Source organism: Cherax quadricarinatus, chromosome 7, assembly GCF_038502225.1.
Source record: "Cherax quadricarinatus isolate ZL_2023a chromosome 7, ASM3850222v1, whole genome shotgun sequence".
NCBI classification, from domain to species: Eukaryota; Metazoa; Arthropoda; class Malacostraca; order Decapoda; family Parastacidae; genus Cherax; species Cherax quadricarinatus.
The window spans coordinates 2160276-2175908 of record NC_091298.1 but is presented as its reverse complement, the minus strand read 5'-3'; the positions used below and the strand labels follow the sequence as shown (position 1 = coordinate 2175908).

General features: G+C 41.3%; 1 protein-coding gene and 1 long non-coding RNA gene across 15 annotated transcripts in view; one reads left to right on the top strand and one right to left on the bottom strand.

Annotated features, from left to right (window-relative positions):
• LOC138852332 (uncharacterized) overlaps nucleotides 1-15633 on the bottom strand; it is a 67409-nt gene that overhangs the window by 1037 nt on the left and 50739 nt on the right. The window lies entirely within an intron of this gene.
• Nucleotides 1-15633, top strand: part of LOC128687015 (choline-phosphate cytidylyltransferase B) — a 60993-nt gene that overhangs the window by 23292 nt on the left and 22068 nt on the right. For 7 of the 13 annotated variants that reach the window (XM_070082182.1, XM_070082181.1, XM_070082183.1 and 4 more), the window contains one exon: nucleotides 15101-15326. In XM_070082182.1, coding sequence (XP_069938283.1) covers nucleotides 15101-15326 — 226 coding nt within the window. Of the gene's footprint in view, nucleotides 1-10169; nucleotides 10227-15100; nucleotides 15327-15633 lie in introns of all 13 variants that reach the window. The other 6 variants (XM_070082179.1, XM_070082180.1, XM_070082184.1 and 3 more) reach the window with 1 other exon arrangement.

Sequence of the window (15633 nt, the reverse complement as noted above, 5' to 3'; positions counted from 1 at the left end):
AAGATTTGCTGTTATGCAGACTACTGTATTATTGTAAAAATGATATAAATAATATCAGCGCACTTATGAAAGAATATTAGACTCGCCAGTTGATGTGTATTGGATGCGTGGCGTGATTTGTTTACTCCTGAACATCGGCAAAAATCGAACATTTCCGCTACTTTGGGTCCAATTTCAGGGTATTTTTCATCATGAAACCAATCAAAATCATTCCTATTTCTGCAATATATCTTCCATTCTATCAAATGAAACCAAGAAAACGAGACTTCAACCATAAATACCATACGAAAATACACTGCAAAGTCGCTGTTTTAAACCAGAAACAGAGGGTTTTTTCTCATGCACTGCATGCTGCAGGATTTTTTTTTTTATACTGCACACACTGACCACACAGACCTATTCTTTCATATGTATGTCTACCAGCTTTCTTTCACCATATTTGAAGGTGCTAGAATTTTGGTGTATAAATATGGGACCAACACTGGCTATCAAGCTGTACATATACGGGCCCAACACTGAAAGGGTTAAAGATCAGGTAGATGTGATATTTGGTAGAAGCTTTAAGCAAGATACTTTGTTGAAAATAAGTCAGCAACATAATCAGCTTAAGGGTGATGAATTAAATAGATTTTTATGAAAATGTACAATATGTACTGTAAAATCACATTCATAGTATTGTATTTCCTCTTCAAGGGGGGCTCCTTGGCGTGGTGAAGAGGCTCTTGGTCTGAGGAATTAGACCTGTCGGTCTTCTTCCTCAGACCGAACCTAATTACCCCCCAATCTCCCCTCCCCTATCCCATCCTCCCCTTTTTCCTTTCCTCCTCCTCCTCCCCACTCCTCCCTTTTGCCCTTCCTCTTTTTGTCCTTTGGGATTTCTCCCACAGGCGCGCTAGTTCCTAGGTAGGAGAAAGGATACCGGGGTCCATCCCATTCTGTTGAGGTTCTTAGCGGTGGCGTAGTTTGCCGTGGAATCTGGATCGCCTGGGGATGTCCCGATCCCTCTCCGGTATCCCGGAGTAGCTTTGGGTGTCTTTCGGGCGACGAGTGTATCTCTGGAAGCCACCTTTCGGATTCCGGGGGTGGTGGCCGAAGGAGGTATGCTTTGTGGCGGATATCCGGCCGCCCTCTCTTTTGTCCACCGAGGTAGCTCGGCAGATGTGAGGTTGCTATCCCGGATTGTTAGTTTACTAGCATGATGGGTAGGGTATGGCACGGGTTCCATGCTGCATCTGCGCTACTTGCGGTGCTGAGGTCCTCTTGGGCGCGGAGGGAGATTTCTGGCCCTTTCATTCCTCCTAGGACCTATCCCTCCCCGGTCCCCCCTTTTTTTTTCTTTTTTTTATTTTTATTTTCTTTTCTTCTTTCTTTTTTTTTTTCTTAAAAACAAAAAGAAAGAAGTAACCTAACCATGGCAGCCCTAGTCCATGAACCTGGTACCCCCGGGCCCCTTCTTGACACCGCACCCCGTTCTGACCCCGCCTCGTCTTTGGACCACTCTTCAGACATTCCTCATGCCTCTGTACCTATTGCCGGTGCTGTTTCCTCACCCGCTTCAGGTACTGAGGCCTCGACTGACTCCTTCGATTTATCGGACCTTCGCTCTCCTCTGACTATGCTTCCGGCCTCTCCCTCTACGGTGCGGCAATTTTCAAATCGCCGACCCGTTTCACGTCGGACCAACTCTGGTCCCACGCCTAAACGTCAACGACAATTACCTGCTGATGATACTTCTCCACCTTCTCGTTCTCAGAAACGATTGACACGTCCTTCACTACCTTTCCATGCTCAGTTTCAGACTGAACAGTGGACTAAATTCTTCACTTTACGACCAACTTCCTCTACTGCCTATCTTTCTGACCATAGTATTGGCAAGGCACTCCTACGCCATGTTGGTAAAGATATTTCTTTTCATGCTCTTAAGAGCGGTACGCGCATCATTACCGTACAGAATGCTACCCAGGCTCATGAGCTCTCTCGTCTTTCCCATATCGATACTGTTCCTGTCACTCTTGAAAAACATCATTCCCTCAATTCTTGTAGTGGTACCGTCATTCTGCCCCATACCATAGTTCAACAAAATTTCCAGACATGTGGCACCGACATTCTAGAACAGCTGGAACTCCAAGATCTCCCAATCCTCAAGGTAGACACTTACGTTCTTCCTGCCCGTGGGCGGAGACGATACCCTAGCAATGTGGCTCGTTTAACTTTTGACAGCCGAGAACTCCCATCCTCAGTTTATATAGCAGGACATCGGTTACAAGTTCGAAAGGTGATCCCTACACCACAACAGTGTAGAAATTGCTGGCGATTTGGCCATCCAGCGAAATATTGCAGATCTATCGCCGAATGCCCAGTCTGTGGTGCCGATGACCATTCTAATACGTCTTGCAATCGATTTCCCTCTTGCCTTAACTGTCATGAGGCTCACCCTTCGTACTCTCGCCGTTGTCAGGTCTATTTAAACGAGCGGGAAATCCGTTACCTCAAAGAGACAGAAGGTCTCCCTTATGCCATGGCAGTTTCTCATCTCCGCCTCCAAGGGAGACTCCCACGTGTTTCTTATTCCCGTGTTTCAAAACGTCCCCCCACTTCTGGTATCCCATCTTCTACACCCACCTCTGTGGTTACCTCTCCCATAATCACTCCTGTATCTAATCCTTTTGCTGTCCTCGGCTCAGACGTCCCTACTTCAACGCCTCAGTCTAATCTCGCTTCTTCGAGTTCTCTCTCACAAGCCTCAGTATCGACGAGACCTCGTACGACACCTCCTCCCAATCGTCCCTCTACTTCTCAAAAGTCAAAAAAAGGTCCGGTAACACCTCCTACCCATCTTCCACCTCTTCATTTTACCCTCCCTGTCTCTGTCCCTAGTTCTTCCCCTCTCACTGGCTCAGTTACAAGTGCAGAGGTTCACCCTCCTCCTCGTAATGTACCTTCCTCCCCTGTTCCCTCCCAAGTTTCTTCCTCTTCTGCCACCTCCCAGGTTCCTGCCTCCTCTGTCCCCTGCCACGCTTCTCCAGTTCCCTCCACCCTTTCGCCCCCCCCTACCTTGGTACAGTCCAATACAGTTCCAATCTTTACTCATCCTCCCCCTACCATTCCCAATATTGTCTCCCATACGACATCTCTGAATTCCGAAACACTTGAAGCAATCTCTGAATATATTGCAGAGACCAAACCATCAATGGACACTGATCCACCTTCCGCTCTTTCTCTCTCCTCTGCTCCATCTGCGCAACTCCTTTCTTCACAGCGCACCGTTCCTTCGCTGCTTGAACATTTTCCACTGCCTCCGCATGTGGACTTTTCTAACCCTTCTAGTCCGTAGGAACCCTTACCTGCGGATTTCAAGTATCTTTATCATTGCCAATCATGGCCTATTTACAGTGGAATATACGCGGCCTCAGGGGTAATCGGGGTGAGCTTCAGATGTTACTCTCCCAGTTTGCCCCTGTTGGTGTTTGCTTACAGGAACCAAAATTACACTCTGCTGTTATTTCTCACATCTCAGGCTATAATTTATTGTATTCTTCTGATCCTTTTCCTGATGGGACCTTTAATGAAAGTGCCCTTCTTCTCCGCACTGATATTCCGTACCATCAGCTATTTGTTCATACTTCGCTGCATTACACAGCAGCCCGTATCCACTTACATAGGTGGTATACGCTCTGTTCTTTATATCTCTCTCCTTCTCGGGCATTATCTATTCCGGATTTTGCCTTCCTTGTTTCGTCATTACCGCCACCAATTCTGTTACTTGGTGATTTTAATGCCCACCATTTCCTCTGGGGGGGGTCTCACTGTGATTCCCGTGGAATTCAGTTAGAGGCTTTTCTTGCCACCCACCCCCTCCATGTTTTAAATACAGGTACTCACACCCATTTTGATCCTCGGACTCATACTCTCTCTTGCATCGATCTCTCAATCTGCTCTTCCTCCGCCGCATTAGACTTCACTTGGTCTGTTCTCCCGGACTTACATGACAGTGATCATTTCCCAATCATTCTTACTTCCCCTTCATATTCGCCACCTCTTCGCACCCCACGCTGGCAATTTAATCAGGCAAATTGGAACCTTTACTCACACCTAACTGTTTTTAAAGAGGTTCCTTCTTCGTCCTCCATCGATGAGCTTTTACACCTCTTCTCGTCCTCCGTTTTCACCGCAGCTTCTCATTCTATACCCCAAACTTCGGGCAGGCATTCTCAGAAATGCGTGCCTTGGTGGTCTCCTGCTTGTGCTCGTGCAGTACGTTTGAAACGCGCTGCATGGGGCAGGTACCGGTACAATAGAACCACAGAGTGACTCCTTGATTTTAAACAGAAGCGTGCGATCGCTCGCCGTGTCATCCGTGACGCTAAACGCACTTGCTGGCGAGATTATGTCTCCACCATCACCTCTGCTTCCTCTATGAGTGCAGTCTGGAAAAAAGTACGAAAACTGAGTGGTAAATATTCTCCTGTTCTGCGGGTTGCCGGTGTTGATATAGCAAACCCACTAGATGTTGCCAATGAAATTGGCAATCATCTGGTCCGTATTTCTCAGGGACTCCATCTATGCCCCTCATTTCTTTCCTCAAAGTCTGCCAGAGAGTTAGCACCCTTGGACTTTTCTTCTCTCAGAGAAGAACAGTATAATGTGCCTTTTACACTTCAAGAACTGGAGGCAACGCTCTCAGCTTGTCGATCATCGGCAGCTGGGCCCGACGACATTCATATTTGTATGCTACAACATTTACATCAGTCAGCCCTTGCAGTCCTATTACGCCTTTACAATCTTATTTGGTCACAAGGAGTTCTTCCACAGCTGTGGAAATCCGCCATTGTTCTCCCTTTCCGCAAACCAGGCACTACGGGACATGAAACCTCCCACTATCGTCCCATTGCTCTTACCAGTGCAGTTTGCAAAGTAATGGAACGTCTAGTAAATAGACTTTTAGTGTGGTATTTAGAGACACACAACAGTCTCTCCACTCGTCAATATGGCTTTCGTAAGGGACGTTCTACCATAGACCCCTTACTGCGCTTGGATACTTATGTTCGTAATGCCTTTGCGAATAACCACTCAGTTATTGCCATATTTTTTGACCTTGAGAAGGCATATGACACAACTTGGAGGTATAATATTTTAGCCCAAGCCCACTCCTTAGGCCTTCGAGGCAATCTACCATCCTTCCTTAAGAACTTTTTAACTGACAGGCATTTCCGTGTTCGGGTTAATAATGTGCTCTCCCCGGACTTCATCCAAGCTGAAGGTGTCCCCCAGGGATGTGTTCTGAGCACAACACTTTTCCTCCTTGCTATTAATGATTTGGCCTCTAGTCTTCCATCAAATATTTGGTCATCACTCTATGTTGATGACTTCGCTATTGCCTGTGCAGGCGCTGACTGTCACCTCCTTACAGTTTCTCTCCAACATGCAGTCGACCGTGTTTCCAATTGGGCTACCACACATGGGTTTAAATTTTCCAGCACTAAAACCCACCAAATCACTTTCACTAGACGCTCTGTCATCTCCGATCATCCTTTGTACCTCTATGGCTCCCGTATCCCTGAACGTGATACAGTCAAGTTTCTGGGCCTCCTCTTTGATCGTAGGTTATCCTGGAAACCTCACATTACCTCTCTGAAGGCAACTTGTCACAGCCGGCTGAACCTTCTTAAAACCCTTGCTCATCTTTCGTGGGGAGCTGATCGTCGAACCCTCCTTCACCTACATTCCACCCTTATTTTATCGAAACTTGATTATGGTGACCAGATCTATTCAGCGGCATCTCCTGCTACTCTCTCTAGCCTTAACCCCATTCATCACCAAGGATTACGTTTATGCCTTGGTGCTTTTCGCTCTTCCCCTGTCGAAAGCCTCTATGCAGAAGCGAACGTTCCATCCTTATCCGATCGCCGTGATGCCCATTGCCTGCGCTACTATGTATGCTCTCATGATCTCCGCAATCCTTCCATTTATAGAATGGTCACTGATATTAGTAGACATTCTTTATTTGTTCGCCGCCCCTGCTTACTCCGTCCCTTCTCTCTTCGCCTTCATTCGCTCTTGTCTTCTCTTCAACTACCACCTTTCTATGTACATGTAGCATCTCACTTTTCCCTACCCCCCTGGGAAGTTCCAGCTGTTCGAGTCTGTTCTTTCTCCCTCCCTTGCTCGAAAGCCCAACTGTCTACGGTCGCTTCCCGCTCTCTTTTTCTTGACCACTTTCACTCTCATTCTCATGCCATTGCTGTGTACACAGATGGCTCTAAGTCTTCTGACGGCGTAGGATTCGCAGCAGTGTTTCCGGACAGCGTCGTACAAGGGCATTTACTATCTTCGGCTAGTATTTTTACTGCTGAATTATATGCCATCCTTACAGCACTTATCCGTATTGCATCTATGCCTGTGTCATCATTTGTGGTTGTCTCAGACTCCCTTAGTGCTTTACAGGCTATACAAAAATTTGATACACCTCACCCCTTAGTCCTCCGTATCCAACTTTGGCTACGCCGCATCTTTACCAAGCATAAAGATATTGTTTTTTGTTGGGTCCCTGGTCATGTTGACGTACAGGGCAATGAACAGGCAGACACTGCTGCGCGGTCAGCAGTACATGACCTACCAGTTTCTTATAGAGGTATTCCATGTACGGACTATTTTGCTGTAATATCTTCCCACCTTCACACCCGTTGGCAACAACGTTGGTCTACTATGCTCGGCAACAAACTTCAGTCTATTAAACCGAGTATAGGTTACTGGCCGTCTTCTTATCACCAGTGTCGAGGTTGGGAGACTACTCTCTCCCGTCTTCGCATTGGCCATACTCGTCTTACTCATGGATATCTCATGGAGAGGCGTCTTGCTCCTCTGTGAGAATTGCCAAGCTCCATTATCAGTCAGCCACATTCTGTTGGACTGCCCACTTTATCAACGAGCACGCAGAATTTACCTCCGTCGTCGTCTTCGCCCCGCTGCTCTCTCTTTACCTTCCCTTCTCGCTGATGGACCCACCTTTCATCCGGACTCTCTCATTGACTTTTTGACAACGACTGACTGACTTCACAAATTCTGATACTTTCAGCCCTTTCTACTTCAATCTCTTGCTACCCTCTACCCCCGTACTATCCCCTGCCCCGCTGTTTTCTGTAACCTGCTGATCATCCCCCCTCCCTTCTGCCATCCAATTCCCTTGCTTCCTTCCCTACCCTGCAGCGCTGTATAGCCCTTGTGGCTTAGCGCTTCTTTTTTGATTATAATAATAATTATAATAATAGTATTGTATTTAAAAGACAGAACTGCACATCTTTATACACTGGGATGCCTACAATAACAACACACTAGTGAAGTCACTGGATTACGTACTTATAAAACCCTGACTCTCTTGAGCATTTAGTTTGTTATGCTATATAGATATTTAAAACTTGCAGTCCTTGTAGTGCACACTACCTCCTCATTGATCCTATTTCAGCAGTTTACTACTATTTCTGAATAAATATTTAATGCTCTTATCTGCACATCATTTTTTTGTAGTTTGCAATTCAGGCTTCCTGTTTTCCTGTTCATGTTTATAAATCTTCCTTATACAATTTCTCATATCCTGTTATGATGTGGTATATGGTTATATTTGTTTTTCCACCTGTCTGCCCTTGTGGGCATTTCTAGTATCCTCTGTTTTTTCTTCCTAAGTCATATTTCTAAATTCTTAACTCTTGTATCTGTTTCATAGCATGTCTTTGTATTGTTAGTGAGGACACCATAATGCAGTTGTTCTTTCCTGATTTTGGTTTAATGTATATTAAGAAATTTTTGTTAGTTTCACCATCCATATACCGTACATTTTCACGAAGCTGTTTTTAAATTTTTCCATTCAAGTATATCCCTATTGAATGTTATTTTATTCAGCTTGAGACAATACAGTATACTATTCACTACTTCTTTAAACAGGCTTAAATCTTTTTTGACCAGGTCTCTTAAATTGTCTTTGGAAAATTCTATCGTCTGGTTATCTGAGTCATAAAGTGGATCACCACAGAGTTACAGTTGCAGTACATATCTCAGTTATTTTGTTTGATATAATATTTATATGGTTAGCATAGGGTTCAGTTAAGTCAGTCAGGCTTAATGTTTATTGACACAGCACTCACAGACAGCACTGTATTTTCCACCATGGTGTTTCATATAGTAAAGTGAACCCTCAGTTATCAGCCATAATCCATTCCAGAAGCTTGGCCTAAAACGAAAATGGCCGAAAACCGAAATAATATTTCCCATAAGAATTAATGTAAATACAATTTGTTCCAGACACCCAAAAATATTCACAAAAAATATTTTTTTTTAAAGATTAATTATAGTTTTACATACACAAAACAATGAGAACTAAATAAAATAAATACACGAACAATTAAATCAGTATTACATACCTTTATTGAAGACTCTTCTTGGCTTATGGAAATAGGGAGGAGAGGTGCTTGAGAGTCACTGTACCCCTGCAACTCACTCCATTTTGCATACATGTCCTTAATCACTGAAGAAGGCACATTCTCCCCTCTCTCTTCCTCCTCCTCTGAAGCAAATTCCTCAGCTGTGGTCTGTTGCTGTTCCAGCTCTACCCTCTACAACCATCACTACCACCATCATATCCACTACCAGCACTACCACCCTCTACCACCACCACTCTTGTACTTTGCTACACTTTCTTTCTTAAATTCCGTCATGTTTCTCACTTTCTTTACCAAAGGAACTTTACTAGGAACTTTCTTTGGGGCCATGGTTACCTATTTCGCAGTTGCACTTAATAAATAACCACCAAAAACAATGGATTATAGTGAAATGTTTGGATGAATGAGCAGAAGCTTTCTCACTCGCCCAGAGAGACAGCCAGACTGACATGTGAGTAGCTGGTGGCTGTGGGTTGACGAGTCCCATATGGCCGATAAGTGAATTAGCAGCTGATAACTAGAAGCCGAAAAGCCGGCCGATAACTGAGTTGGCCGATAAGGGGAACGGCTGATAACCGAGGGTACACTGTATATTCAAAAACATTTTTCTAGGAAAGTCATGGCATGCATCAGTCTGACTTTTATATAGTGACTTCCATAGTATATGTCACAGGTGTTCAGCATAGAAAAACTAGGTACTCTTCTTAAGCACTGTAAAAGGAAAAAGACAATATTGTAAATGAAATACAGTACCATTTTGTCTTACTGCCCACCTCATGCAAGTTAAAGGACAAAGCAAAAACATGCAGCATTGTATTTTTCTAGACGACTACATACTGCATAAGCTCACTGTGCACTAAACAAGACTGGGTTTTATTTGCCATATTAAAGAGATTTTTGCATTCCAGCAGATTATATTGCTGCTTCTGATATCTGAGATGAGAGTTAAATAGAAAATAACTGCGCTCTGTTTACAAAGGACTCTTGAGTGCCAAGTGTGAGGTCATTACCACCTTTTGGCCCAGCATTTAGTACTGTCATATTCACATATGCATTAGATTTGGAGCTGTTCTTTGCCAGCAAAAACAGTCTTCATTGAGATCGCTAGCAAATATAATAAGCAAGTGCCTTTACTGTCATCAGTCCCTGATGCTGATAGATAAAATGCTACTGACTATACCATGTTTACTCTAATTTAAAAATACTAAAAATGACTTAAGATGAATGTGTAATAGGTAATACAGTAATTCCACACTGCAGAAATATTGTAATATCATTAGAGAATATATTACAGCTGGACATAATTGAAAGTATGAAAATATACCCTACAGATTTGAACCATTCACATGTGGTTAGCCGTAAATATTCACAATGTAGACTATTCATCTATTATTAATGTATTATTGTACCATCTGGTTGTGTGCATTATGCATAGATGTATTATGGTATGTACTGTATTAAGCTTTAAAATATTGTTATTCTATAGAGTATAAAATAGAAAGTTACTTTGGCCTTTGTGTGCTTTTCTTGTGTAGTATATTTGCCTTAATACAGTTCTCATGATTACTTTCTCTGTTCTTATAATGTCATTTGTCATTATGATTTGGTCAAATAAATACTAGTTCGTGTAATTGTAGATGTACTGTATAACTCTAGTGTTTTTACATATAGCTATCTGTCCTGACAGTAAGCTTTATATGATGTGGTTATATTATTTTTACATTTGGCCTTCTCTAGGCATGGAAGAAGCTTGATATTACCCCAGAGTCTCTGGCCAAGCTTGAGAAGGATATGGTAAGCATTTGCACTACAAGTTTGAACCATCCCTCCTTCCTTATCTTGTTGCCATAATATAACAGTGTGTTGGCTTGACATGTGTTGATTTTTTATGCTCAGGTCAACCTTTTTAAAAATAAGCCTAACAGTGTGTCTTGTTCAACTAAGAAATATTCCATGTTCCAATAACCAAATAACTTGAGTAATTATTTAACAGTGTGTGTTATTTGTGCTTTGCAATACTAAAATTTGTTCTGCAACACTTTGTGTGTGTGAATAGTATTTTAAGGAAATTAGATTTAAGGAAGTTGAAAATGAGTGACAGCAGTATACTGTCAACTAGTGGTATGGAGCAAATAAAACATTACTTACCTTGTAAAAAAATTCTGGCAAAATCTAATTTTTGTTTAGTCGTAAAAAACTGCATTCTTATTATTTAAGCGAATTTAGGGCTTTAACTATAACCAAATTTTGCAAAAATGTATATTTTGCATGTTGCAAAGCTTGTTACATCAATATGCAATAGAAGTTGTTTCTTGATTCCCCAGTCTGTGCAGGCTTTATGATCTGCAGATGTCACACAAGATAAATTTATTAATTTACAGTGCATTTTCAAAGCTTTGATTCCTTGCTGTCTCTTGCAAAGTTGCATTCAGTGCTAACTATGCTGTATCTTCACCTGACACAAAAGAGCTGAGTCCCTGGCCTTTTGTAGTTCAGAGCAGTGAATTTTTGAAGTCCTCTGCCTCTTCTGAGATTCAGAATTTTTCAGTCTCCCTCAGGTGGTTGTTATTCTCCAGTTTAACAGAGGCTAACATGACTTGCAAAATTACTGGCACCACCACTGTTCTGCTTTAGTGACCAACACATGCTTTTTAATCAAATGGTGGCTAGGCTTCTGACTGTCTTTTATCACTATCCATTGTAAGAAATGATATTCTAGTGCCTATGCATTAGTTGCATCAAAGTATCGCATGTTCTTTTTTTGGAATGGTGCTGTGCACCACCCAGAGAACTGAATTATCAGGTCTTGCTGACAGCCCAACATCTTTTAATTGTTACTCTTCTATTCATCAGAGATCATATTGGCCTGATTTTCAACCTGTACTTCAGTGCCTAATATGCTTGCTTTCTCTGCCCTTCTCTCTGATAATTCTACTTTTAATGCAGAGTCGTCCTGATTTCTAGACTGACATTGGTTTACTACATTAATAACTGTTACTCCTTCCTTTTACCCTTGTTCTCCCTTAAGTGCCTCCCTAGGGGAGGTGTTTAAGTCACAAGTGACTTCTTCAGTCCTAGTACTATAGTACTAGGTACTATAGTACTACAAGTACTATACGTATATAGTAGCAGGAGTTAGGTAGCAAGCTGTGTGAGGGTAGAAGTAACAGAGGTAATGGTTGTAGGGCAGGTGAGGTGTTGTGGGTCTGATTTGAGGAGGACCTGTCAGAAGTGGAGTAACAAATCAAATATTCCCTGGTGCAGACATGACATTAATGGCTGGTGCCATTTAATGGCGGTGTCCAGCTTGGGTAGCAAGCATTTTGCTAAAACTTTGGAAATTCTATAGAAACTGGATATCTGTGGGATGGTGCTGGTTGCTACTACTGTGGTGGCTTCTGAACACAATCGATTGTGTAGGTCATTTTCACATACATGTTAATTTAGCCTCTCTGAATTTCGTGAGGGGGCCCTGCGTGCTTATGTGTTGGGCACAGTCCCTCCGTATTAGACTGTTACATCAAAGGTTTACTGTACATAAACTGCCAATACAGAGCACAATAATATTTTCAAGAAGTTACTACAGACAGTTACATGATATAGAATATAAATTAAATGGGATGTTGAGCCAATTTTATGAATGCAACTCATACAGTTGAATACAGTTGGCTTTTAAATGGGTGTGAGAATTCTTTGTAAATTTATATACTTTTAGTGAGTTTGGGTAAGTTCTGAACAGCTTAAGCTCAAGGTGTGTGTGTGTGTGTGTGTGTGTGTGTGTGTGTGTAAATTTTTAAGTAACCTTATTTCACTCTTAAGAAGTTCATGAAAGCTGAAGATGGGACACAAGTATAACTCTGTTCCTGTAGCCACAAATAGGTAGTGATACATTCAATAAATTTTGTTCACGCAGATGGATTTGTTTGTGCTCAAGGACTATGAGGGAGATGGAAAATGTGGGAAGGAGGATGGGGTGAAGGGAGGGCAGCCAGGCATTTATTTATTTATTTTCTTTCTTTTTGGGTCACCCTGCCTCGGTGGGAGATGGCCGACTTGTTAAAAAAAAAAATAAAATAAAATTGTATAGTGAGGTATACATGTACTGATAGGAAACCAGGGTCTTCCTCAGTAGCTCTGTTGTGATTTATACATATCTAGTTGTTTTAGGTGCAGTGTTGCTCTTGTCTGTGTAGTGAAGATATCTTCCATACCATGCCATGAAGGGTAACAATCTAGTACAGCACCTGCCAGTGTACTGTAGATAATTTACCATATTTTTTTCAGTTTGTGCAATAATGTATCAGATGTCTTTGATGTATTTAAATAGGAACCTAATAAACTAACATATGTAATAAATCAAGGCATTAACTTAGTATATTTAAGTCTTCACTCTTGTAGGATTGGAATTGTTTGCTTGGTGGCCTCCTTTTTTCTTCATTTTTCCCTCCTTTTTCAAATTTGTTCTTTTTCTTTAATAATCTTTGCTTTGTCTTCTACTTCCTCATCTTTTTCTTCATTTCAAGTTCAACCAATGGGTTCATGTTGGCACCTTATACATTCTGCTTATCCTACATTTCTAGATCTGGGATGACGAACATGCTGTCTTTTGGGGGTCAAGAGACGCATCATGGGATGGATGAGCATCCTTCACCCATCGTGTATCTTGACCTCAAAATGAGATATCAGCTGCCTTATTACCAGTAAACATTGTATGGTCTACCTGAGATGGCATTCTTTGGCACCATGGTACTGAATTTAGGGTAGGTTTAAATCTTAGTCTCAACTTGCAACTCATTTTGTAAAACTTAATACAAGTTTACAGGGCTTTTATCTCTTCATTGTTGCTTTGGTACTGCTTCCATCTTGAATGATATATTTGGTACCAAGGCACCTGTCACTGGATGGAACTACATTTTTGCTCAACTTTTTTGAACTTTACAAAAATAGTTTTATTAACCTTATTTTTTCTATATCGTGGAGGTAGTACATATTGTCTTAAGAAAATTGCTATAGCAAAGGATCATTGTCAGATCTTGCATCTAGATATTGGTTTTCACTTTGTATTTTTATCAGTAATTAAATTTTTCTGTGACACCTTCTATGCATTAACAAGGTGACAACCCTGTAAAAGATGCATCCTGTTTTTACTTTGGTATCCTCTTTAAGATGAGATTGCTGAAACACATTCTGTTAAAACTACTTGCATGGCTACTCCCAGATTCCTGTACCTAAGGTGATGTCCATTGGCAGTATATAGCTGACATGGAATAATTGTGCAGTCTAACCTTCAGGTCTAAAAGAGGTGAAGGTTAGGCTGTATTAACCTTTCCACATGCTAATATGACTATAGAATGTTTCAGCTGGCATGAACACAATCACACCTTCCATGATGAAAGGTGTAATGTTTTCATCAAAACATTTTCACAAAACTTGTGTACCTACTGTATACTCTATTTATTACTTGTACTCCTCTTCCTTGGATTGAACCTCAGTGCCTCCCATTCCCTCAGGTGCTGTATGATCCCTTTGGGTTTAGCACTCCCCAATAATATAATCTAATGTGTATATTGCTTGATCTAGGACTATGTCCTTTGACACTAGGGCACCTTTAGCTGCCTAGATATGCATATTAGCCTAAATTACCACTTTGGTGTTATTTTATGGTCAGTATTTCAAAAGAAACCACCCGTGATATACTCGGTATACAATGAAGCCTCTGTTTTTGCAGGGGCTTTGCTCCTGGAGAATCTTTAATTTTGGAAAAATCAGTGAAAGCATTGAGCACTGAAGTAGGGTATGTTGGTATGTGTGTTAATGCAGTAAAAAACTCCCAACTATCTCCTTCATGGGGATGTAGACACCAACTAACACTGCTGCGAATTTCTCTCTTTTGTTAAATATTATTGTAGATACAACCCAAAATATTATAATAGCAGCTACTGAGGACGCCAGACAGCAAAAATTGAGAGGTGATGAGGCTAGGAGACAGCGAGGAAGGAAATATTGGTTCGTTGGTGTTACTGTAAGTAAACTGCAGCTAATCCATATATTTGGTGGTTTTATGGTGAGTGCTGAAGTGTCTGTGGTATAGTGTGGAAGAGAGGGGGAAACAAGTGATATGGTCATGGTGGGTAAAGATTTATAAAGAAATGGGATTTTCTTTTTTTTTTTTAAGTTTTAGTAAGTTGGTATTTTATGTTTTATGTCATTATACTAATATGACTATTTGTTAAACATAAAGATGACAAATGTATAAATAAGCAGTCCTTCCATCTATGCCAAAGTGAGTTTTTACTATGACTCTAGACTGTCGGAAAAGTGACCGTGACACTAAAATGTGACCAATTTTGTGGCATAAAATTTGCTTCTTCAGTCTTCTTTATGGTGCCTTGTTTTCTGTTCTGTCATTTAAATATAGTCTTGCCTCTATACATTATTGTATATATGAGTGTAACATGTTACACAGTAATGTTTTTACTGGTTTTAAGATGTGTGAGCAAACACTAGAACATTAGAAAAAAATTGGTCCTGGGACTAATGTTAGCATTATGAGTGTAGAAATAGGTTACAAAACAAAAGCTCTTAAGTGGAAATTAATCATCCTGGTTTTGTAAAGGTTCCAGTGTATTTGTTTTATTCTTCACTACAGTATATACCTTTACTTTCAGACAATTTGTAAACCAGCGCCATTTTCGGATGATGAAGAAGCTGTGCGAGACAGAAATGCCTGCAACTACACTCAGAAAATCACATTGGAAATGGCAAGGGCAGGAACATCTCCACGAGCCATTAGGGTGTATGCTGATGGTATTTACGATCTCTTTCATCAAGGACATGCTCGGCAGCTAATGCAGGCAAAAAATTTGTTCTCTAATGTCTACCTAATTGTGGGAGGTTAGTACAGTGTGTTCTTTTGTGTTAGATACTTTATATCTAGTTGCAGTGCTGTATGACCCTGGTGGGTTTAGCACTTAGTTTTGATTATAATAATATATACATGTATCTGAAGGGGGTGGGAGAGTTTCAATGGAGAGGAATAAATGGGATTAGGTCAGGGGTTTCAAATAGAGTTAGAGCTAAAGAAGGAGTAGCAATAATGTTGAAGGATAGGCTATGGCAGGAAAAGAGGAACTACAAATGTATTAATTCAAGGATTATGTGGAGTAAAATAAAGATTGGATGTGAAAAGTGGGTTATAGTA